General features: G+C 38.9%; 1 protein-coding gene across 1 annotated transcript; it reads left to right on the top strand.

The window, feature by feature from the left end:
* The first annotated feature begins 1,333 nt into the window (after window positions 1–1,333).
* On the top strand, window positions 1,334–25,171 carry SLC6A19 (solute carrier family 6 member 19). The gene is made up of 12 exons (XM_069853364.1): window positions 1,334–1,624; window positions 10,282–10,422; window positions 11,433–11,570; window positions 13,302–13,483; window positions 14,123–14,233; window positions 14,984–15,096; window positions 17,745–17,873; window positions 19,357–19,513; window positions 20,161–20,365; window positions 20,979–21,138; window positions 23,272–23,434; window positions 24,463–25,171. Exons 1-12 carry the CDS (start codon window positions 1,423–1,425, stop codon window positions 24,670–24,672), a joined length of 1,911 nt encoding a protein of 636 aa, XP_069709465.1. The 5' UTR covers window positions 1,334–1,422; the 3' UTR covers window positions 24,673–25,171.
* Window positions 25,172–25,880: the final 709 nt, after the last annotated feature.

The raw sequence follows: 25,880 nt of genomic DNA, 5'->3' as shown, positions 1-25,880 counted from the left end.
CTGTCAGGGGAGAAGAAAGGTGTTGACACAGGGGTAATTCAGGAGACAGCTCATCCACAGAACTGAAGGGGTTAAGAAAAAGGCAAATGCTATTGCTTTGCAGATGGATGGTGATATTTCAAGTCAAGTTAGGGAAGTAGCAGTAACATATGATTACAAGGCACAGGAAAAATTTGTCTGGGCTACAGTATGCAGTTGTCCACATCAAGGATGAAGACTTCCTTTTATAACTTTTCTGTTCAAATTATATTAAACAGCCTTCTTGGGGCATAAGAGAACTGAAATACTAGACCAGCCTTTTAGAAATAAGGAGTGAAAAGAAAAATAAATTTTGAATCAAAGTGATAAAGTTGCAAAGGGATGCTGTGATGTGCTCACCTTCTTTGGCAGGAGCTGGACTTACAAGAGCCCTTCTAGTTCTTTGTTTTGACCACCCAGTGTCATTGTATGCAATGAGCCTGTAGGGCTTAGCCTGCAGAATTCTTTCTTATGGCATATATTGTGTTAGATTTTATATATAGTTTTCAATGTCAAATATTTGCCTTTTGATAACACTGAGGTACAAATGGAACAGTCTTGTTATGATTATACTGAAAGACTGAGGATGTCAGTAATATCTGTGATATTTGTTAACCAGTGTCTCTTTTTTATTTTTGACCAGCATATCGTAAGGTCATTGAACAGGTGAAGGGACCCTGAATTTCAAGCCATTTAAAAGATGTTATATTCTTCAGACCTTGTTCTATAATGATTAGAGGTGTTAGGTTAAGCAGATTATGCTTATGATTTTAAAGGTCAGATTTTACAGTCCCTTTCATTCTCCATTCTTTTTGTCAGAGCATTTAGTACAGTAAGGTCTCATACAGGGAAGAAAGAGCATGTTTTGGTAATTATTATGAATCATGCAATATTCTAAGCCTACACAATGGGAGCTGAAAATGATGGGGATTCACAAGCAGTTTGTCTTTCTGATAAAAAATAATGTGAAGCCTGTATATTCATTCTGAGGCCAGTGGAATCTTCCTACTCCATATTTGCTAGGGCTATACATGTATTTAAGTGAGTTTAAACACAGGAGTGGCAGGGGGTTTTTCATAGCATTATAGGTGATTACAGTTTATGGCCAAATTATCTCCTGAATTACATTAGCTGAAATCAATGTCTTCTACTAGATGAACAGACTGTTCCATAAAACCTTGACAGATAAAGCATTAATAAGTGTCAGAGCTGACTTGGTCAATCGAACGATTTGCTGACGCTTCTTTTTACCACAAGCCTGCACTTTCAAGTTTAGTGCCAAAGGTTCACTATATATAGCTGAAGACAGCAAATAGATGTTCTCTTTTTGTCCAGATTTCTAACTAGCTGCCTGTTTCATCATCTCCTCACTGGGGCAGCATTTTCAGTCAGGGAATTTGAAATATGGTGAAGCTACAGTTGCCCAATCCTGGCCTGGAGGACAGGATACCTTCCCATGCAGAACTTGAGGTCCTTGAGAAAGAAGAGGCAGACTCCAGACCAAAATGGGATAACAAGGCTCAGTACATGCTGACGTGCGTAGGGTTTTGTGTGGGCTTAGGAAACGTGTGGCGGTTTCCATATCTCTGTCAGAGCCATGGAGGAGGTATGTATTCAATATATCTTAAATAACTTTGGCTGTAAACTAGGTATAATCTCTCCTTTCGGAAAGAAATAACAGAATGTGCTAGGACCTGGTCAGTTCCTATAAGAATGGTGAAGTTCACCTCTAGTAGACTGTCTAATATAAAAGATTATTTTACAGGTTATGAAGTTATGTTAGTGAATGAAGGAAAGGAAGGGACAGTTTGTATTTCAGGACACAGGACTGATCACATCAGTCTTGTGCTGTCAAGTGTATTTTCTCAATCTAAAATTATTGTTACTTTACAAACATGCATATGTATAATATACGTTTAAAATATTAATACACTACTTGTGAGTATGATTCTGGTTATGTTCCCAAATAACCTTTTCATAACAATGTTTTCATTAGTTTTTGGACTGATCTGTGTGTCAGCTGTAGGGTCAGTGTGTATGTGATTTATGGTAGGAGTAACAGTGTGAAAGTGGTTCATGTTAAGAATATGGTTTAGCAGTTGGTGTTACTAAGTCACTTAAAATCCAAATGTCTGTTGTTTAGCATATAACTTACTGCAGCTCTTTAGGGTTCAGGTTAGAACAAAATGACCATTTAAAAATTTTGTTTCATGGCTTTTCTCTGTGTTTTTAAATCTGATCTCAAGCTGAACCATTGCTTAAATATTATAGGGCAACATAAATTTCTCATTTTCTGAGAGGCTATTCTGCCCACAATCTATTTGTTATCTGCATTTCATGCTGGGCTACATGTAAAAAGTGTTTGTTCCTCTGTGATGTTTAATCTCAAAAGACAACTTTTGGCTTGAAGTACAGCATAAAAATTAGTTTTCATTAAATGTACACAGTGGCATGTTTAAAAATTGCTCCTCCTGCTTAGATTAGGGACCAAGAAGGGCTCTGTGGGGAGTTGCTGGCACAAACTCAAGGACGTTTAATGACAGATGACTCACTTGCAAGAAGAGATGCTCTTAACATTGAGATTGTTCTAATGTAGGCTGGTGTTCAGAGTCTGCAGTACAAACTGAAGGTCATTTGTGGCACAGCCACCTCTTGTAACAAAAAATTTGCAAGACATACACAGAATAAACACCTTTCCACGTGTGAAAATTTTAATTTGAAGTGGATGGGTATCTCCAAAATTCATGGCACTCTTAGGCTTCTTCTTAGTCATAGAAAATGGGCATCCCTGTTTTCCAGTGTTGATTTATAGGCACTTTCCTGCTTTTCCAACTATCTTTCCTTTCCCTCATGTTCTAGCTGTATGAAACACAGCTGAAAAATGAACATGCAACAAACGCAAAGAACTTGGTGTGGATCATAGTTTTCTGATTGATGTCAGTGAAGATTTATGAATCGCTTATGTGTGTGTGACAGTACTGTATTTTATCCTTTGGCAGCAATTGTTTTTCTTTTACATCATCACATGGCTTGTCCTTACTCAGGAACGTTAACAACAGTTATCCCTGGTTTCTGTCTTCCCTGGGGCTCTCATTCAACTTTAATGCAGAAGTTGAAAGGTAGCAGATAGCAAAGGAACGATGTAGCTGGATCTAGGCTTATGGCTACTGTACAGCTATATGTCCCTGTAGCCAGACTTCACTACTTTCTCTATCAAATCTTCTGCATAACACTAAATGCTGTAATTTGTATCAATACATAATAGCGAGCACAAATGCCTTCTCGTGACTGCCTAGAAAAGACTCCTCGACTTTATACACCTAAGAATAGAAAGGTGTTGTGCAATCCCTCCTCCCTACCTGCTGTACACTGCACCTCACCCTCTCCTGGTAAGATTAAATCCAGCTCCTGCCACCACTGCCACCTTCTCATTACAGTGCCTGTGCTTCAACTTCTCCCCTCAATAAGGAAAAAAAAAAGGCTTTTGCTGTTCTTTGCCTCAATGGCTTTGAATTTGTGTGAATTTGAGCATCTGTATTTTAAGGACAGATTGTAAAGTTCTTACTTTTGAAGATATTTTGGTGTTGAGGCATTTTCTGCCTCATGGGATTTTCTGGCTTCCGCATGTCTAGTTCCCCATCAGCCCTACTCACAGGATAGCAAGCACTCAATAGATGCAGCACTTTGCATCATCTTTGACTACACAGACACTCTTAAGTCTGGCTTCAGCTACATCCAGTTGGAAATTCACATTTGCTAGACATTTTGGACAAGTTTCACCTTATTCTTTACCACTCAATGTGGTGACCAAGATGATTTATTCATCTTTTCATTTGTGTGTCCCTCTCAGGGACACAGATGTGCCTCTGTAACAGAGAAGGGGATCTCTGCAAAGTTATGCATCTTCTTCCAAGTTAACTAATACATAGTTCACACAACACTCAGGAGTGTGCGGAGGAAGCTCTATTTTCTGCAAGTCTATCCAGTGCATTTACCATCAATGGCACTGGACATGTGTATCTTTATGCTTTGTGTCTTCAAGATATGTCTTCTCTGAATCCTGGGTGCAGATTTCACTGGAAATGTGGGTTATGCTGCTTCTCATTCTCTGACATGAATATTTTATAGAGTCTTAAAGCTCACTTTGAACATGTTGGTGGATTATGGTCATGCACTAAGAGACAGAAAAAAATCCAGCTATTTGCCACACAGTAAATATCTGCAGAGGATGAGAAAAAGTCCAATGTGATCACACAATTAGAGGTTGTCTCATATGATGCATGCGGAATCAAAGTTACATAGACAACCTCATGCAAATTGTTTCTAATTTCTGAGGGCTGGCTTTGCTGTCTTAACTTCTTTCTTTATGAAATATGAGTTATATGGATGAACATTGGGAGTCTTTTGGCATGGGTGAGGTTTTGTAGCAGGGTTGTAGTAAATATTTCAGCAAGGACACTCCCAAATGAGGCTGGATGACCATCAACTCTGTGAAACAGTGTTTGCACATTTTATATCCCTTGTGAAACATAAACAGACTATAATGAGGTATAAAATTTACCCTTGTAGTACTTGGACTTCAAGGAAAGTGATTTTTTTCTCTGCAAACTCACTGTAGTGAAGATAGTTAAGAACACTAAGTTGTATAGAGAACTCTTATATTCAGAAGAAAATCTGGAATTACTTGAGGTCTGCTTCTTCCAATACACAACACTATGATAGTGTTTCAAAACTGTGATACCCAAATTTACCAAAATAAATCAGTGATTACATAGTTTACTTACTTTTGTTGTCATAGCTTATGAGCTTATATTTTTTAAAATGGAATATTCACCCCAGGAAAATTTAGTACAGTAAAGAACATTTTATCCTTCTCTCACCTTAAAAGTTTTAAAATACATCATTGCCCCAGACAAATTAGATTCAACATATACACAATGTAAAACCTACAGTGTTTGCCTTGGTACTTTCACCAGCTTAGTGAGACTGAAATTTCCTTTAATTTGACAGCTGTCTCTGACATTAGACAAAGCTCTTGTTTAATCTTTATTGACCAACATGTCATTTAATCAACTGTTAAACATTTTGGTTTCATCCTTGATGAGTATTATAAAAAAGAGAATGTATATTTAATGTTCAAACAATTGATATAAAAAAGGTCTGTAAGGCTACAGCTTGTATACATCTGCAGTAAACCTGGCCACTGTATGAGGAAGAATTTTTTCATCTCTGTGCGTGCCACACTGAACAAAGTGACAGTAATGACATCAGTGGTTCCTCATTAGTACTGGTACCCTCACTGCAGATGAAATCTAAGCATAGAAAAACATCTCTGCCTGAAGCCTGTCTGTCTCTCTTTTATGAGGAATTATGTGAAAGCAATATTTTTTTCAATTTCACATTAGGAACTCTTAGATTAAAGAGAGAGTAGTAGCTATACTTATGTTCAAACAGAATATAAGTTCTGAAATACAGTACTGAAACAGGATGAAAATCTAATAGCTCAGCTATAAGGGTTTCAAACTGGAAAGATTACTCTTTTTTAAGATATATCTACATAGCATTAATTTTTTGATCATTGTTTTATTTGTTAGGTTCATAAAACTGATAGCTTAAAATGCATTGATTTTTGTTGTCACCTAGAGCAGCTTCACAGAATCATTGTCACTTATTTTTTCCATTATAGCTTCTTTTAGAAAGGTTGGAGAGAAACTGAGAGAAATGGAAAACAGAGAAGAGTTGGATTTCTGAGCTGGCTGTTAGAATTGAATCCTGGAATGAGGAAAAAAAAAACAAGAAAGAGAAAAAAAGTGGCATACATAATTGAGAACTCCCGTTTAATTTCTCTTGAAAATTTACTTTATGTCTGTGATAACGAAGGGGATGAACAGAACCCTACCTTCTCCATCTGTGTCCAGCCCAGAACCTGAAATTTATTTCTTGGTGATTCCAAGGTAGCGAGGAAGCTTGGGAGCTGTGAGCATGCAGTTGGACAGCATAACTTTATCATGTGATAGATGTCTTAGCAAAAGGCATCCTTTCCCTTTTTACTCACTGTGCAGGGAAGGTCATGGAGTCCCTTTATCTGACTGCTCTGTCAAAGATATGTCATGCTTAAAGACTTCTTCTATAACATATTAATAAAAATTGTTCTGTACATATCTCGACACCTCTGGAAATCTGTTGGATTTGATAGAAGGCACATGGCATGTCCTGTCACCATGGAAGATTGTTCAGTTCTGAGAGCCTTGAAGCAAATTTTGTGCCTTGTATTGTCCACAAGGAGAGTGTAGGGGCAGTGCTATTGCTGCATCTTGCCTTGTTGGAGAGTGAGACATGATGTCTACTCTGACTTCAGGAGCTGTGTGAGTGGAGAATAACTTTGCATTTGAGGCCTACAAGAGTATCTCAAGCATGGAAAAAACGGATCCCAAAAGAGAATATCAATCAGACCATTTTCTATGGAAAGTGAAATGTTGAGATTACTTTTGAACGCTTTTTGAAGTAAATGCTTCTAATGCTTCATAGGCAATGATCTGATCTTCCTTCCCTTCTGTTAAAAGAAATAGTAACTAACTACTGAAAAAAAAAATAATTCTTGACAGATATGATAAAAAACAAGGGGTCATAGATTGAAAGGATTATAAAGGCTGTGTGTTTCCTTAGACGACAAGGTCTTTGACCAGGAGGGCAAGAATACCTGATGAAGTCCTTAAGCGACCTTACTGTGACCCAATGAAAAAAAAGTGATGTGTCTCCACTAAGGGGAAGGGTGGTTAAGCAATGCACCTTAGCAGAACTGACTGCCAGCCCATTCTGAAGTTTCAAGAGATGATCTAAAATCACTGCAAGCTGAGTTTCAATGGTTGACAAGGACTTACAAAAGTAAGTGCACGTAAGGAGTATTTTGATCAGATAGCTGTACAGATACATCTTCTGGAGTTGACTATTACCATTGCCGATGAAGGGCTTTGCCAGAGAGAAATGAGATTGTGGTACAGCAGAGACCTATCTGGCATCCAAAAGAGGACATAAAAAGAAAAGATACATATGGAGCAGCCATATGTCCTCTGTAGGGTCAGGTTTCAGACTCCTGGGAGGTGTCTTGGGCTTAAAACAGAGACAATGCTCTGGAATTAAAAATTGCTGGTATAAACACAACTATCTTGTCCTTATCTTGTTTTACTCTCATGAGAGCCCCTGGACAGCGTGTAACAGGAGGGAAAGTGCGTGCAAGCCTGACATGAGGTTGGAGCATGGGACATATTTCTAGCTGCTTGTAGCTCTGTGCATTAATGAGTAACTTTGTCTCCGTGAAAGGCCAGAGATCTGGTGTTTGGAGATTGTCGCCTTGACTCTCCTGTGTAGGAAGGAAGTTATCATCATTAGGGAGATGGTTCTCCACGGTGAGGTGGTACTAATTGCATACACTGCAAAAATCCTGTTTTCTATGAAAACAAGAATAAAACAGCTGGGCAAAGTGTTACATGCAGAAATAGGGTCAGGTATCAGAGTACAAACTCTTTGAAGACAAATCTGCATGTACAATGTCTAATCAGACAAAGAGGGATGCTTATATGGATGCCAGTCCGTGTGCCAGCACGGATAGAGAAATTGAAAGGACAGAGCTCCTGCTGTCAGCAGTTTCATAGAAATACCTGGAGGGGTAGGAATACAGAGGTGGAAGAGCCTAGTTTTGGAAGTAACCCTAGTCTCTCTAACATTGAAATACACCCTATATGTTTCACACGTTTATGATGTGGAAATATATATTCAGAAAGACACAAGTCAGCAAGTGATTTGTTTAGCACCGATACCGTTTGTAATGACATCCCAGCAAAGACCACAGCTCTAAACTAGGATTTGCAACTACAGGAGTTCAGTCTATCAAATCTAGTGGGGACCACTGTCCTTCATTCCTTTCTGGCATTACAAAATAGCCACTTTCCTCCAAGGTGGAAGAATACAATCTTGAGGTTCCTAGATCTAACAGAGGGCTGCTCCCTACTAGTGCAGGGCTTTTATTCCTGCAAGGACTACATGGTCTCTGGAAGGAGGAATGTAGCTGAGAGGTGAGAAGTGGGGAGAAAACCAAAGGTATACTGTCCTCCTTGGTGATGATTACTCATTTCCCAAGGTGAAAGACTGACAGAAAGAGGCGAAGAGTCAGCAGAGCTGGAAGTTTAGCAAACTTCTCTACAAATAATAGTTCATAGTAAGTCCTTGAGTTTTTCACTAATGAAAAATACATCCAAAGTCAGTTGTTCTTCTGTGTCTCCTTCGAAGCCCCTTCAGTTTGTCAGTCTCTGTTTTACAGTAATAGTTCTTAATTCATACCAGATGAGTTACACTGATTTTGAAAAGTGTTACATTTTTAGTAAGAAGTTTTTGTGCTGCTAAATGACCTGCTTTAATGAAGTCCTGAGAATATTGTTTCTATACAGTTATCTGTGGCAGCTGGCTTCAACAAAGAGTATATTTTCTGGTGCATCATTGATCAGTCAGTCAATGTGATATGTGGCATGTGGATTTTCAAAGTGCTCAGTGTTTTGACTAGTGTTTTATGTATTGAAAACTCTGATTTGGATTAGTAAATCTCAAAAATGTCAGTGAAAGATGAGTGAGTAACTTGCATTACATGAATTTCATAGAAGTGGAAAGCAAAAAAGCATAGCTGAACAACTCCATTATCACACCAGCCACTTGATACAAAAATATTGTTTTCAACACACTTTATTGATGAATGTAGAACATGAAGACTTTGCAGTAATGATCATTTCTAAAGCTCTAGTGTAGACAATGTGAAAAAGATAACTCACTGAGCAGAAAAGCACACAGTTTAACTCTTCCAAAACACATTCAACTGCCTTGAATTTGAAACTACAGTTTCCATTCTTCAGGTTTCCTCTTTCACTTGTACCCTGCTTTCATCTAGAATAAAGTTAGTTTTCTTCATAGTAGCCAGTATGGTGCTGTGGTCTGGATTTAGGATGAGAATAATGTTGATGACACGCTGATGTTTTAGTTGTTGCTGAGCACTGCTTATGCTAAGTCAAGGACTTCTCAGCTTCTCATGCTCTGCCAGCAAGAAAGGAAGCACACAAAAAGCTGGGAGAGGGCACAGCCAGGCCAGCTGACCCAAACTGGCCAAAGGGATATTCCATGCCGTATGACACCATGCTCAGCAGATAAACTGGGGGGAGTTGGCTGGCGAACACCACAGCTTGGGACCAGCTGGGCATCGGTCTGCAGGTGCTGATCAACTGTATTGTGCATCCCTTGTATTGTATATTCTTTTATCATCATTATGATTATTAGTTTCCTTTTCTGTCCTACTAAACTTCCTTTATCTCAACTCAGAAGTTTTACTTTTCTCAGTTTTCTTTCTCATTGCTCTGGGAAGGGAGGATGGGAGGCAGCAAACGTGTCTGTGGTATTTAGCTCATTGCTGGGTTAGACCACAACAACTTCTCTGATTTTCACTGCATACGTGAGGAAGATGTCAGCAAATACCCAAACCGGAAATGTTCATATACAGTTTTGCTTTTATTTTAATGCACTTAGATTATTTACTGCCTATGACTAGGAAGTGAAAAACTTTTTGTGATGACAGATAAATATATTTGAAATACGTAGCAGTTTTCAAGCACTTGACTCTGCACTTTGGTATTCCACTGTGATTATATGTTATCTCCACTTTATTCAGGAAAATATTAATTTAAAAAACTTGTCCGATGCTAACCAGCTTTGTCATAATTCACAAGATTTGAAACCTGAACTTCAGACCCATTCTACTCAAACGTAAAAGTTGTTGAACTCAGTTGCCAGGAAGTTATTGTTTATTTTATACAGACAGCCCCAGGCTTCTGCCTTTCAAGACGTCTTGCTTAGTTCTTTCAATTACTTCACATAATTTGCATGATTCACAATTATAAAAAAATAATCTTTTACAGAAAAAAAGAAGTAATTTCAGGAAAGTAACCACCTTTCCTCTACTTGCAATCCAAAGGTGTCTTCTTCAAAGTTTAACCTTGGGAGTGTAAAACTTCTGTTTATAAGAATAAGAATTCTAACCTGAAGCATGTATTTAATGAAGTCCCTGGGTAATCAGTCAAAAGCATTGTTGAGAAACTGGAAGAGGGTTTCCATAAGTATGCTTTTAACTTGCTTGCGGTTTCAAAGGCCCCCTCAACTCAAGTTTGTGCTTTATAGTATTACTTCACTTGTGGGAAACAACTTTTTTTTTTTTCTTATCCATTTCAGGAGCCTTCATGATCCCTTTCCTGATTTTGCTGGTCCTGGAGGGTATCCCCCTGCTTCATCTTGAATTTGCTATCGGTCAAAGGCTTAGGAAAGGCAGTGTGGGTGTCTGGAGCTCTATCCACCCTACCTTGAAAGGGGTTGGTAAGTCTGAAGAGGATACAAAAGGCCACCTGAGAAAGCAGAAGTCTTTGAACTGATAATCTTAAAAGCAAAACTTGAGGATTTTTTTCTGGTTTGCCATAAGAAACACTGGGAGGGTGACCAAACACTGGCACAAATTGCCCAGAGAGGCTGTGGAGTCTCCATCCTTAGCGATATTCAAAATCTGCCTGGACACGGTCTGGGGCAACCAGCTGTAGGTGGCTCTGCTTGAGCAGGGTATTGGACAAGATGACCTCCAAAGGTCCCTTCCCACCTCAGCTGTTCTGTGAATACCACACACTTGAAAGGGAAGAAACACAGCCAGTTAAGACTTACGTTGGCATCCACTGCATCTGTAAATAATTTACAAAAGATATTCATTCATTGCATCCGGAATTTTTCAAACTTCTTCAGAACCCTCAGGAGCTAATCATTAGCATTTACTGTTTGCCAGAGAAGTCATCAGAGGATGATTACTTGGGGAAGGAGGAGAGCTACGAGCTTGAATCCTGCATCTTTTCACATACTATGCCTCCTGGCAGGTATTCATCCCATACAACAAAGATTAGCCAAACGGATCTGCTGACCTGTGCAGTGACGTTGTGGAAGGGGAAGAAAATCTGGGTCTCATTTAGGTAAAATCCTGGGTCAGTTGAGCTTTACATGTGCCCAGCATCCCAAACTCCCTAGATATCAGTGGACAAGACTGTGAACAGGACTGTGTAGTGTCTGTAGTGAGTTAGTCCACCCATGATGCTGGCTTCTAAATTGGTGTCAGCTTCAGTCTCAGAGTAGCTTTAGGCTATACGTCTATATAGGACTTAGTGGTCCAACCTTTAAGTAACAGTGATTAAGCCTATATCCAAAACAAAGACAGGAGGAGGGAAAGGCTATAAGCCATGAGAAGAAGGCTAGGAAAAGGTTTAGGTTTGTAGCATATATTTTGATATGTCTTGAAGACAAAAACTATTGGCACTTACATTGTGTTCTGATTTTATTTTTCTTTTTAGGCATAGCAGCAATGTTTGTATCCTTCCTGGTGGGTTTATACTATAATACTATTATTGCCTGGGTAATGTGGTATTTCTTCAACTCCTTTCAAGAGCCACTGCCTTGGAGTAGCTGTCCTCTCAATTACAACAGAACAGGTATATTTTAGGAAATATTGTATTTTGTTGCCTAGCACATTTTTCTAGTTGTAGCAATTAGACTAACTGAGCCTCTTTCTGTAAAACAACAGCAAGGCATGGCAGTTTTGTCAAGGACATTGTACTTTTTTAATACTCGTATTTTGTGAAAATTCTCACTATCTAAAATGGGATCAACCCTTAATCTTTAGGACAAATTTTGACTTTTTAGATGAAACTTCTGGGCTGATTTTGATAGAAGTGTCCACATACAGAATACTCACAAAGTGCAAGTCTAATGTAAACATTAACAATTTCCAGATTTAGTTAATACATTTCATCCATCTCTTCATCAACAGCCCTGTGTTAGCACATTGGAATGGATAAAAATTTAGCATAATCCATATGAAACATTTGCATATCTCAGTCTACAGCTCCTTGAAGACTGCTTGGTGACACCAGCTTTGTTTTCTGTTGTCAGCCCTGCACACAGCTGTATAAAGCAGGTTTTTCTGGTGGATCAGCGAACAGGTCTTTGGGGAGCTCTCTTCTCTTCTCTTCTCTTCTCTTCTCTTCTCTTCTCTTCTCTTCTCTTCTCTTCTCTTCTCTTCTCTTCTCTTCTCTTCTCTTCTCTTCTCTTCTCTTCTCTTCTCTTCTCTTCTCTTCTCTTCCCTTCCCTTCCCTTCCCTTCCCTTCCCTTCCCTTCCCTTCCCTTCCCTTCCCTTCCCTTCCCTTCCCTTCCCTTCCCTTCCCTTCCCTTCCCTTCCCTTCCCTTCCCTTCCCTTCCCTTCCCTTCCCTTCCCTTCCCTTCCCTTCCCTTCCCTTCCCTTCCCTTCCCTTCCCTTCCCTTCCCTTCCCTTCCCTTCCCTTCCCTTCCCTTCCCTTCCCTTCCCTTCCCTTCCCTTCCCTTCCCTTCCCTTCCCTTCCCTTCCCTTCCCTTCCCTTCCCTTCCCTTCCCTTCCCTTCCCTTCCCTTCCCTTCCCTTCCCTTCCCTTCCCTTCCCTTCCCTTCCCTTCCCTTCCCTTCCCTTCCCTTCCCTTCCCTTCCCTTCCCTTCCCTTCCCTTCCCTTCCCTTCCCTTCCCTTCCCTTCCCTTGTATAAAAAGCCTCATATAAAAGCAGGCAGGGCAGAATACTGCACAGGTCAGTGCATTGCAGGGAGCTGAGAATCCTCCCTGAGCTACGAAGACCTTGAACAATGCCCCACAAAACAGAAAGATGAAGTATTGCTGATCTGAAAGGAGATGTGGGAGAGGAAGAGCCACCTGGCTGCAGGAAACAGGCAAGAAAGAGCAGGAGGCATGTGGAAAGCCTGTAGTCATTTGGCTTTTCTTTTAAGATGAGATAGGAAGTGTACAGTCATTAGAAAACCTCTGCCTGATTGTTTTTCTTCTACGAAAAAAAAGTATTCCATGCAATATACATTTATGTTCAGAAATACTCTCCACGCTGTCCTTGGCACAAGAAGTTTCTAACCTCACAAGGAAAATTATAAAGATAGAAGAGTCTTTAAGTGAGCTTCAAAGATTTTTTCTGCATGGTTGAAGAAATAGAAATAACAATAAAATCTGTATTAAAATCCCTGTTAAAAATTCTCTGTTAAGTATCTCACTTTCCCATGAAACCAGCCTCCAAGAATCTGAAATTTGTTGGCATTAGGTGGTATAATTGAGAACACTGGTGTTTATTATTTAACTTCCTTTTTTCAGGTAAGTAAAAGACATAGAGAATGACAATCATTTTGTGGTTACAGATTACATAGAAGAGTGTGCCAAGAGCTCTCCTGTAGATTACTTCTGGTACAGAGAAACATTAAACATCTCCACTTCCATTGATGATTCTGGCACAATACAGTGGTGGCTTTTGTTATGTTTAACATGTGCATGGGGTGTACTGTACGTGTGCGTAATTAGAGGCATCGAAACAACAGGAAAGGTACACTATTCTTTTTTTTTTATGAGAAAATATTCATTATACTGCTGTGATTCCTCATTCATATAGACTTAATCATAGTGTAGAAAGTGTATCCTGAGTAAAACCATGTCTAAAATTTTGAGTGTTACTAGTGAGGTTGCTTATTGAAGAAGGAAGTTGAATTATATGGAGTTTCCTTCACCTAAAAAGACTATGTCTTTTTTGCTATTGATGTTCTTTTCAAAACATACTTGTATAGACTTGTTTGATTTTGTGCTAGTTTGTAATTCTATCTCTCTGAAAGGGTGACCAGTGTTCTGCTTCCCAGAGAAGCCCTAAGGGCCCATCCTTGCATCAGCAGGATCAACCTGATCTCAGGGTCTAGATTATTTTTTGTGCTACTTTTGAATGACCTGAGTTGGATTTTACCGATGAAAATTTGTCTTAAATAGACCACTATAACTGTAGAAATGTTTATTATGAAAAGGTCCCGCGTGTACTGTTTCCCTTGAACATAGTTTTCTGTAGCATGTTAGTTATGACTCATTTGACACTTGCTGTTACTGTTTGTTACTCACAGTAACTTACTTATTCCCATCTTTTCTGACCTGCAGTGCTATTTTTATTTGCAAGTGTTTTACTTACATGCTTCTTGTGCAGGCCGTGTATGTAACATCAACTCTTCCATACCTGGTGCTCACCATTTTTCTAATCCGTGGTTTGACGCTGAAAGGATCAACCAATGGAATTGTGTATCTCTTCACCCCTAATGTAAGTCACTGCATAGTTCCTCCCTTTGTGAAACACGGTGTAGTTATCTCCGTAATTAACAATTGATTGAAAACTAGCCCTCTCCATTGGTGCTTTTCTAACTATCCCTCAGACACCTTTAAAATCTTAATTCCGTGAGGTGAATCCTTTTCATCAGGTGTATAATACAGATATGCATACACACTCTCTCTCTCCCTCCACCACCAATCAAAATCTGTTATTAAAATAGGAAAGATCATCACGCAACAATGCAATAGGGTTGCCATAAGGGAGCTTGCTTTCTTTTCCTATATTCTAGTTAAGGACAAGTCTAACTTCAAAGCACAAATCATGCAGGTGGGAGTAGAACCCATCTAATCAGTATGGCTGCATGGACAAAAGACCTAAGTTTAACTGGTTTAACTAGATGACGGATCGTAAACAAAATTAAAAGGGGTTTCATTTTCCATAAAACCTCCGAAAGGTCGTTATTGCTGCTAAATAATAAATATCTACTCTGGAAACAGTTGTGGCAGCTGTCAGGTATAGAAAGTTAATCAATTTTTAAAATTCTTGTAGAAAACCTACAGATTGCTTTTCATCTGGGGGAAAAAAAGTTTGCTAGAAATAGTGACCTATTTGTTAACTTTCTTAAAAAATGGCGAATTCTTCATGGTTAATATTCTTGTTTTAATTATTGTTTTAAATCCTTCATATTCAGTCTGAAGAGGAATGTTGTATATGCTTAAAGCTGTGTGTCTGATGCCTCAGGTTACCGAGCTGGCTAACCCGGTGACATGGCTGGATGCAGGTGCACAGGTGTTTTATTCTTTCTCTCTGGCCTTTGGAGGACTCATTTCATTCTCCAGTTACAACTCTGTTCAGTAAGTAGCCAGGCAAAAGCCAGATTTTATATTAACATTTAATTCTTTCAAATGAAGCTTTTCCAACTCTGCCCTATTGTTGCACCGTAAGCACCTGGGATCAGGACACCATCCCCTCAGCCATGTAAGGCACATCTCTCACTGATCAGGGCTCTCCTGAGCTAAGATTTCAGGTCTCAGTCCTGGTGATTTCCTGCAGAAAGTCATGGCAGCGCAGGCTAGAAAGAAGAGGACTGGCTGCCCTCCACCAGCTGATGAGCAGGAGCTTTCTTTGTGAGAGTGATCAATGCACAGTGTTGCCCTTTGTCTCCACACTGTTGGAGCTAGGTGGAACACATGTCCCAAAGCAATTTATAGACCACAGTTTAAATCTTTAGCTTAGATATTAGAAGATACATCTACGAGTTTTGAAATTTTAATTCAATTCTTTCCTTTATATTTTTGGTGGGGCCAGGGGAGAGGTGGAGTACAAGCTCCCATCACCCAGGCAATGACTCTGTCAGCAAATTAAGACATGGTGCTATATTCTAAAATCATCCCTCCAAAATACTGGAGCAACAACCAGTTCCTCTTGGTGGCATTCTCTTCAACACTGTCGTCTTGAAATACAAACTGTGTGGCTTTCTCTAAACGTAGTATTTTTGATAAATGTCTCCAAATTAAGATTTGTTTATCTGTTTTTTTCATGCATTCAGAAATCTGTGTTTCAGTCTTGGCTCAGGTTTGACCACACCACAGCAGCATTTCAGTCACTGTTGTAATTCCTCACCACCATTCTTGTTTTGAGATTTTTTTTGAAGTTCATGAGGAGCTTTTGGTGCCTGCAACTCTCAGTGTGAGGTGACAAGCACCACTTTAGGTCCAAGCCAGTGTTGCCACAACTGTCAGGAGCAGGGCTGAGAACGTTCTACATCTCCCCAAAAGACTCAAAGAAAAGGAGCGGTGTCCTCATGTTTTTCCAACATGCAGGGCTGTGGCACCATGCCATGTTCCTTCAGTCCTCAGTCATTCATAACTTAAGAAGGAAAGTGCAGAAAGTCATGACATTTCCATGAATACATGGGAAAAAAACATGAAAATTCCATAATGTGACACTGTGGTGTTACACAACCTGACATTCAGCCCCAGCTGGGCCGGGTGCAAGCGTCTCTGCACCCAGATGGTTTGGGATTATAAACACCTCAGGAAATACTATGAGGTTTCATTGCAATCAGGATTTCACTCCTTACCTGAGAGGAATGTGAACATTTTCTCTGAAGGAAGAAATATTTTTTATCGAGCCTGTTATTGAGAATCTCAATTTATGTTGAAAAAAATAATACAAGAGTACACCAAGGAATTTCAACGCATTCTAAAAACTAGAAAGCTATTTGCAATCCTATAAATGAGGAAAGATCACAAGTCTTGACTCAACAGGCTGATCATCTTGAAGGTGATCAGAAAATTAAATATGGCAACATCAAGTTAATCTCAATAGTCATCACTTGCTCAAGAGAAATATGATACCTAGAGCTTTACAGCCTTCTCATAAAACCATTAACTAATTCAATATTGATTCTTTACCTTTTCTCTCAGGTGAGAGTCTCCTTCTAGCTCTCCAATTTTTTCATCTTAGCATAGATACTCTGGCAAGTGCCCATAGCAGAGAAATCTCTACAAAACAGTTCAACTTTCGCAATGGAATAGCTTGCCTGTCCAACCTCATCAGCAAAACATTCCATCGTATTTCCAAAACTTGAGGACATTTTGAACCACCTTCTGTTCAACAACCAAACAAAACTGTTCCAAAACACTCTTGGCTACTGCAACATCAAGTGCTGTGGAAACTTTTGGTCATTTTTCCCTTCTGACTTTCCAAATTCAGGCCTAAATCTTTCGCCTTGCAGCAGAACACCCCAGGAGCTAAGATACAGCTTATGCCAATGTGTATCTGAACACATGTAGGTCAAATACCAAAAGAAGGAGACATATTTGTTCACTCTTCATGTTTTACTTCCCAAGATCCAGACATAGAATGCAGTTATTCCAGGCAGTTATTCCTTATGGAGCAAGGGGTGGGGAAGATTGCACAGCTATTAAACTGTCTTGATGAATGAGATACAGACCTCACAGTTTTCTCTAAGCATATTCTTTTAATCAGCACAGCATACAGGAATCAAATTAAGAAAATACTAGTGGCTTCTCTCATTCAGGCAGATCTTTATACAGCTCTTCAGCTTCTCAAATTCAGACAAAGACGATGTTTTTGTCTATTCTACACTCTCTTGACTGTTTTCAGCCATATCTCCAATTCTCTTATTCCCAGGCATTTTTTCCTACCTGGCCTTCTCACATATTCAAGATTCATTATTCTGTGTATCTTGTTTGAAACACCTTGTCTTTTTAATAATGTTTATTATAATGTGCTTGGTATCAGCTTCATGCTTTGTCTTAGTCCCAGTTCATCTTCCATGTACTTGGCATTGCTCCCACATTAAACTGCTTAAGGCATGACGTTTTAATTCACTACATCTATCTGTAACAGTTGTATATTCTTAGAGATTTTACTCATGTACCTAAGCATTTGTAGACTGCTTTTTTGTTAGTCTTGGTAGCCAGGTTTTGGGAATGTGTTTGAAATCCATTCTCTTCTTCTCTTTGAATTGCAGCAATAACTGTGAGAAAGATGCCCTGATTATCTCAGTGATCAATGGTTTCACATCCATCTATGCAGCAACGGTCATATACTCCATTATTGGATTCAGAGCCACAGAAAGATATGATGACTGTTTTGACAAGTAAGTTATTGAAAAACCCCTCAGAATATACAGGAGTGTGTTTGGCTGAGGCAGCTCTGTTAGCTTGATGATAATGGATTTAGTATTTTTGAACAATTACAGCTCCTGACCCACATGGTATCAGACCACTCATTACTTTAAAAAAATTAAATCATATGGTTTCAACCACATAGGGAGTGACAAATTTTCGAGAAGTCTTATTTCCTTGACAGAGTCACATAAGCAATGCAAAAGGTATCAAGTTTCCAAAAAGTAACAAGGATATTCCATGTTTATTGTGGGGTTTTTTTGAAAGAGTTCTTTCAAATGTAACTGTGATTTATGTAACAATTTCTATTTACATAAAGGCAGATACAGCTAGTAACGCATTATTTCACTAAAACATGCTACAATATCTATAGTTTGAGAGGTAAATGGGAAAAATTAATTATTTGCAACAGTGGATATGGAACATGTTCTAAAGGAATATATGTACTTAAGTAGATAGGCAAGTTTCAAAAAAGTGTTTCTGTGAAAAATTGGATCTTATGTTGCATTCTTTACAAACAAATAATCAAAGGATACTAGGCTGCTGCTGCTGCTCTTTCTACTCTGGCTGATGTCAAATCCTCTGTGGTGCCTGACGTGGTGGCCAAACGATGCAGTTCTGCCTTGGAGAGCACTTGCAATGAGCCATTGAAAGCACTGCCCATTTTTTTTTTTTTAAGAAAGCTCCTCATGACCAGGCATTTCTGACAATCCTGAAGAGTTCTGGCCACAGCTGGATCACATTTTAGGCCCCTCAGGTGCTGCTAGTGACTCTGTATTCTACACTGGGAGATCATTCAAATTAATTAATTAAATTGTTCCCATTTTAATTCATTAGATGAAGCTCTTCCAACCACTGGAAAAGTGTCTAGAAACTCTGCAAAAGGAAAAATGAAAGCAGAATTCACAATAATTGTTGCCTGCTGAGCCAACATATGGCATGAATGTCAGCTCTGTATTTAAGTTGCCTCCTGGAGAGCTTGAACACTTAGGTCTCATCACAGGTATCCAGTTTTTCCAAAGGAATTTGGACTCCCTTCCAACTGGAGCTGCCAGACTGGTGGATTCCAGTCAAGTTCCCCCACATCAGCTGTAAAAGTGCATAATACATAACTGCAGATACCTTACACATTCTCAGAAGCTGTGAAGTCTGGCAACTGTTGCCCAATCTACAGTGCAAAGATGGGCACCTAACTTCTGCACAGGTGTCTGGAGTGTCTGTCAACTACACCATGAAATACAGCATCTGACTCAGCCTGGAAAAAGAAAGAATTATACATGCACAAAACCGTTGGACTTCCCAATTTCAAAATCTGATCTCAAGCAACAGAAACATTACTTTCTTTGTATCTTTATAAAAGATGTCATGCTCTTAATAACTTGCTCGCTGATGAAAGTGAATACTGAGGATGCTTACAAATAAATATTTTCAAATTTCTTGTATTCACTTTTTCAGAAATATTCTTACTTTGATGAATGCATTTGATTTGCCAGAAGGTAATGTAACCCAAGCTAACTTCGAACAAATGCAGCAGCTGTGTAACATGACTGATCCAACAACTTTTGCAAGCCTGAAGTTTGAAACCTGTAATCTGGAAAGTTTCCTGAATGATGTAAGTTTAACACTCTGACTCTATCAATATCATAAATATGATAGGAACACATGGTAATCTTTTTAATTGCCTAATGCTTTTCCTTCTGAGGTTGTTGGGTTTATTATATAAACTGATTGCAGTTGTCTTCTTTATCCTGTTTGGCTTTTGAAGAGATGAACTGTTTAATTCCTATGAAGAGTACTAGTAATCTGTAAGACTAGTAGCTAAATCCACAAGTCTCCTAAGCTGGCCAGACGTAGCTGGAAAAACAGCAGCAGGTATTTCTCTCAAGCTGTCCCACGGTGGGAAAGGAAGGCTGGGGAACAGAATAAGGAAGCCCTGTACTGATCAGTGTAGGTTTCTCACAACATAGAGAATTGACCTGGACACCAAACAAGAATTAAATGTGTACATCTTTTCTTTTTTTTTTTTTTGTTTCAAAGGTGGTGAATTATGGATGAAAACACGTGTCCATAAAATTCCATGAAATAGAGTCTGTATTATCATTACAGGAAATATATTGCTGCGTTAAGAGCAATATATTGTGGAAACAAAAAAGAATCATTATGGTATAGCATACACCAGGTCTAGTGAATACCAATGTAAATTTAAGTGCTGCACCATGTTGACGAGCCTAATTTTGGACCTTCTGAAATCTTCCACAGGGAGTTGAAGGAACTGGCCTAGCCTTCATTGTCTTCACTGAAGCCATCACCAAAATGCCTATCTCACCTTTGTGGTCCATTCTCTTCTTCATCATGCTTTTCTGCTTGGGTTTGTCATCTATGTTTGGAAATATGGAAGGTGTGCTTGTGCCTTTGCAAGATCTTAAGCTTATACCCCCCAAAGTGCCTAAGGAAGTTGTTACTGGTAAGTGATTTTTTAAGAGACAAGTGACATCCCCAGGAAACAACTTGTATGCTGAAAACTCAACCCACCACTCTTCCACTTTCTGATCTGGCGTGGTCCTAAGACTCTTAGATAACCTTCTGAAGGTTCTCTCACGTCCCCTAAAGGGGCAGCTCATTGTGAGATTCCTTCTGAGCCTGCAGATAGCTGCTCACCCCATGGTTTCCCTGTTCCCCTGCTCTTGATAATTGTCATCGTCTCTGTTGGGAATCTGGAGGACCCGAGTCCTTCACCTGAGCAGGATTTCTCTCAGTGCAACATTGCCCCACCAACTAGGAGGAAGAGGACCTCTTATCTCTCCTCAGACTTCTCCGGTTTTGTTTGCAGCAACTCCCACCTGTGCAAAGTTATGAGATTTTTGCCATTTTACCTGCACAGAAGCAGACCTTCTCAGAACAGCATTAAAAAGTAAAGCAGTTACCTTTAGGCTGAAACTGAATTAAGTTTCTTACAAAACTTTATAGCTACCAGGAAAATATCTTACCTTTTTCGCTTTTGCTGTATTTGTCTATATATATACTAACAATATACTATTGTTTTTTTGTTTGTTTGTTTTGTTTTCTTTTTCCTACAGGTCTTATTTGCCTGGTGTCCTACTTGATCGCTTTCATTTTTGTGTTGAAGTCTGGTAATTACTGGCTGGCTCTATTTGACGGTTTTGCTGGCTCTATTCCTTTGCTAATAATTGCATTTTTTGAGATGTTTTCTGTTGTCTACATTTATGGAATAGACAGGTATGAAATATCTGAAATACAAGTTAAAATTAAATGCAATTAAATGCAAATTAAACATTAGTAGAAACTAGTGAATAAATTGATTAGTGGTACAGCCACATATAATTTCTGTTACAGAAATCACTGCAATTATGCAAAGTTAGTTTAGGCTTGCTTAGTGATTTAGGTCTCTAAAATAGTTCTCAAGAAAGAGAAATGATTCTTCATCAAGTGTGTGGTGGGGATTTTTATTTGCATATGAAAACTTTTCACTTTTCTATTAATATGTTATAATGGGTAATGCTCCATAACAGCTAAAATAAACACATCTGCAAGATATTACAAGAAAATATTAAGCATTAGCTTAATTAACCTAGAGTATAACAATATGAATGCAAATCATTTATTTTCAAAGCAAGCATCAGGATGTAAGTATTTGCAACAGTTACAAAATGCTGCTATGGCATATTTACATTTTAAATATGGTGGCATTTGCAACAAATCCCCTTCAAGCTAATTGCATCATTTATTTAATTCACAGAAGCAAAGTACAAGCACATTGGCACTGAGATGAAAGGTTAAAAACACAGGTATAACCCAGGAGCATTTAAAGCGAATGCTGAATGTTGTTATCAAAAGCAGGGATCTCCATGCAGGCTGCAGATATTGTTTTACAACAGGATGTGAATCCAAGGCTACTGAGATGCATTCTTAGCTGATAGATTCAGAACTTTATCAGTTGTATCAGTGAGTAATTATCCTAACATCTCTCTAGAGATGTAATAAAAGAAATGTCACCATCTTTCTGTTCATAATTAATACATAAGAGTATGAAAACAAGTGCAGGGACTTTAACACCCATAGGCTTTGCTTGAACCTTTGCCAGACCCTCCAGCTGTGACACTCCTGGTGATGGGGTGAAGGCCCTTGTGTCTCGTTTCCCCATGCTTAAACTTCTATATTTCCTGAGAAGGCATGAATCAACTTAGGTAAATAAGACAAGCAGAGGGAGTACCCTAGAGAAAGAAAGCTTATTTTAATTTGTAGAGGACAGAAAAGTCTGCATTGATCACTTTTCCTTCCTTTTAAAATCTCAGAACATCTTACAAAGTGAAATTAAAAGTATTCGCAGGACACAAACATGGAGTGAAGCCATAGTGGGGTAGGGATTGGAAAAAAAGCATCACACCAAAATTTCATTGGTGAAAAATGGCTCGCCTGTTTGAAGGGGAACATGCGTGTTATCCATGACACTCACGTGAACTACACCTGGATGTACTCTGCAGTCAGGACATGGGGCTCCATGTAATTTTAAGAATGATACCTAAATCTTAGAAGTTAGGAATGAAAGATAAAATAAGTTTACATAGCAATTGAGACTCAACTGAATAATCTGTGTTGTTCACAGCCATAGGACCAACTGAATAATCTCCCTAGACTTATCCCCATAGGACATGCAGGAAAGCCAGAAAAGAGGACTAGCAGTAGTAGTCCCAAACTTCTAAAACATTGCTTTTAAGACATGTGTGCACGCGTTGCTGCATCAGACGTAGAGGCCATAAACTAGTTCAAGACTGATGCAAACAGTATTGCTCTCAATGCAAGGACTGTTTCTTTTCTTAATAATGTGTAAAGCTAAGTATTCTTTCAGTAATCAGCCTGAGAAAGCTGGTAGAAATCCAAATTAAGCAAATGTTATTCATCTAATCTAATGTTTTTTAATTACTCTAATTTGCTTTTACTCATTTTTAATATTGTGCCATTCCTTTTAATTTTTTGCAGCTCTGAGGTACTTACCAAAAAACCTGTAAAACAATAGTGCCATGTGCTGCAGGGGAAGTCCATATGTATTGAATCTTATGTGCTGAAACTATTTTGCACATGCATATACTTCTTGCAGAAAGTACATTTCCAAAAATAGTTTTCCTGACTTACTTTTGAGAACTACGAGTTAAAAAACTTCTAATATAGTTGCAACTATATCTGACTTAATTTGAATGACCTAGGTCTAACTTCTGATGTTGCTGTCAATCCTCTTTTCGCACTGTCCTGGGAAGCCCAGCTAAATGTACTTTGGGCTTCCCTGTGTATGAGCAGGCACCCTTTGATCCTGAACAGTTTTCATTGTCCTGAACTTCTTGTTTTCATTTCTAGGTTTAACAAAGATATTGAGTTCATGATTGGACACAAGCCAAATATTTTCTGGCAGATTACTTGGAGAGTTATCAGTCCCCTCATTATGTTAGTTATCTTCTTTTTTTATTTTGTGGTGAAAGTCAATGAAGAACTGCTTTACAGTGTTTGGGACCCTAACTATGTAAGTATATGAACTCAAAATATTTACTTAGAATTATTTTATATATTCTTCTTTGATGTAAGAGTCAGAGTCAGTTATATTCATTCATACTGAAACATTTTCCAGTAAAAAAAAGCTTATTTCAAGACATAAAGTAATGATAAAAAAGTAATACTTAGAAAAATAAGTGTTAAATTCTGCTGTGATGCCTGCAGCTGGTATATAATGATACTTGAGTAACTTTTCCAAAGCAGGCAAAACCAAAACATTAGTCCAGTAATCGTGCAAGACTGAAATGGATTTCATTTCCCCAGTAGGGATTATGAAAGAGCCGGAAAGGTCATCATGTTTTTATGTTGATAAAGGGCCAAATCTGTGAAGTCATTTTGATACTGCACTTGTTTCTGTATGCATTTAAAATCAAAGAACTGTGGTAGTGCTGGTTACTCATCACTGACAGCAGAAATAATTATTGAGCAATATTAATATCCAGATTTCTTCTTTCCTCTTCCAAATGTATTGGTATGATTTAAATTATAACTGCAGCAGTGTTACCTACTTTTCCTTTCCTCCTCTTGCAGAATAAAAAGCTGCATGTGGTACAGAGAAGAGCATATTAGAAAGGATGTGGATCACATAATTTTCTCCATCACTCAGTCTCTTCCCTGACAGTCACGCTCTCCTTTTTGTTCTCTGGCCTTATACCAGTTGCCATCCTTAAATCCTGTGAGGCCCCTTCAGCCCCACACACTTTTGTGCCCAGGAAGCATGCCAGGAGCAGTCCCACCAGTCCTTCTTGACTTGTACTTCTTTCACTCCATCTTCTTTCCATTCCTTTTAAGTAAAAATAAGTCCAAACCAACTGAAACTGGATACCCTTGAGCTGGAACCTGCTTTGGAATTGTCAAATTATTGTGCCATTTGGGCTAGCTACTGTTTCCGATTACATTATTGATTCTAATTTTGATCTGGTGAATTATTGAATGTGTGCATGTATCCAGGTATTTGCTTCTCATGACTTCCTACAACTTGATTGTTTGCTCTTTCAGGAGGAGTTCCCCAAAACACAGAAGGTTGAATATCCCGGTTGGGTGTATGCTATCATTGTAATCCTCGCTGGTGTGCCTAGCTTGGTCATCCCTGCCTTTGCCATCTACAAAGCCATCAGAAATTGCTGCCAGAAAAAGAATGATCGTATGGGCCTTATCACCTCCACATCTGAGACTTCAGTTAATGGAAACTTAAAGTATTCAGCATAAAACTATTGTAAAATATTTGTAAGGCTGCTTTGTTAGTGAGAAAAGTAAAAATATTTTTTTTTATGAATCCAGAGTTAGTTTTATTTTCATAAAAATAGAACTATATGTTGTTTCCAGGTAAACACTTGTTTACTTAACAATGCAATGCACGATGAAGAGTTAACGGCTTGGATCCTGGAAGCAAAACAACCACATTTGCAAATGATTGGGACACCAGGCCAAATTATTTGTCCTACTTCTAGTTTTGAAGCCAGCTTGTCTGAAACTGGCTTGCAGTTCCCTGGTGATGCTCTGTGCTTGACATGCCATAAGCGACTCCTCCACGTGCAATTGTTCTGGTCGGGTGGCCAATATGAAGGGTAACTTAATACTGACTTTTCTTGCACAGTAAATTCTTTTTACTTTACATGCCACTGTGTTGCACGAAGCCATCAATATTATTTGCCTCATGTAGAAGATTAAAATATTTAATAAAAACATTTCTAGGTACGAGAATAACAATTTGATTTGTTTATAATTCTATATATTTTATTAATTGCTTATTACTTCCAAGTTCCCAGAAGGCAATACTGCTTTCAGTGATGACAGAAGAGGTAGTTTTGCAATGGAGCAGCAGCAGCAGCTCAGGAAATAGCAAAATCTGCCTTCTCTGGTACCCATGAGCAAGGGGTGCACCACTTGCCTGGGAGGTCCATGCTGATGAGGGATATAAGGCACCCAAGTGGTGTGAAAGTTCTTGCCCTCATCTGTCCCAGTCAAGGTGGGTATCTCAAGTTCACATAACCCCAGACACATGCACACACATGCCCCCCACCTTACAATTGTTTCAAACGTCTAATTTCCATGTGACCCAGAAGAGCTCGGTCAGATTTCCATTCCACACGTGGTCCCTGGAGAGTGAAAGGGGCAGCATTAGAGCACCCAGGCTGAATGCCAGAAGCAGAGAGTGTAGATGTCCCCTCGGGATAGATGGTCCCTTTCATCCAGCTGTCCCTGTACATAGGCAACAAATTTATATCATTTGGCAGCTCTTCCTACACCCACCTTCTAAGACAAAAATTAATCCAGTTTACACCCTGACACTCCCTTACAATCAAAATATTCTCTTAAAATAAGTAAGGGTGTTTAGGATATATCCAGAGTATGTACCTGCTCTGAATAGACAGTAAAATACAAAGCATCGTATGTGTATTTGAATGATTAAATTC

The sequence above is a fragment of the Phaenicophaeus curvirostris genome, chromosome 3, assembly GCF_032191515.1.
Source record: "Phaenicophaeus curvirostris isolate KB17595 chromosome 3, BPBGC_Pcur_1.0, whole genome shotgun sequence".
Classification (NCBI taxonomy): domain Eukaryota; kingdom Metazoa; phylum Chordata; class Aves; order Cuculiformes; family Cuculidae; genus Phaenicophaeus; species Phaenicophaeus curvirostris.
Note: the sequence above shows the minus strand (reverse complement) of the source record. Positions and strands in the feature narration are given on the sequence as shown.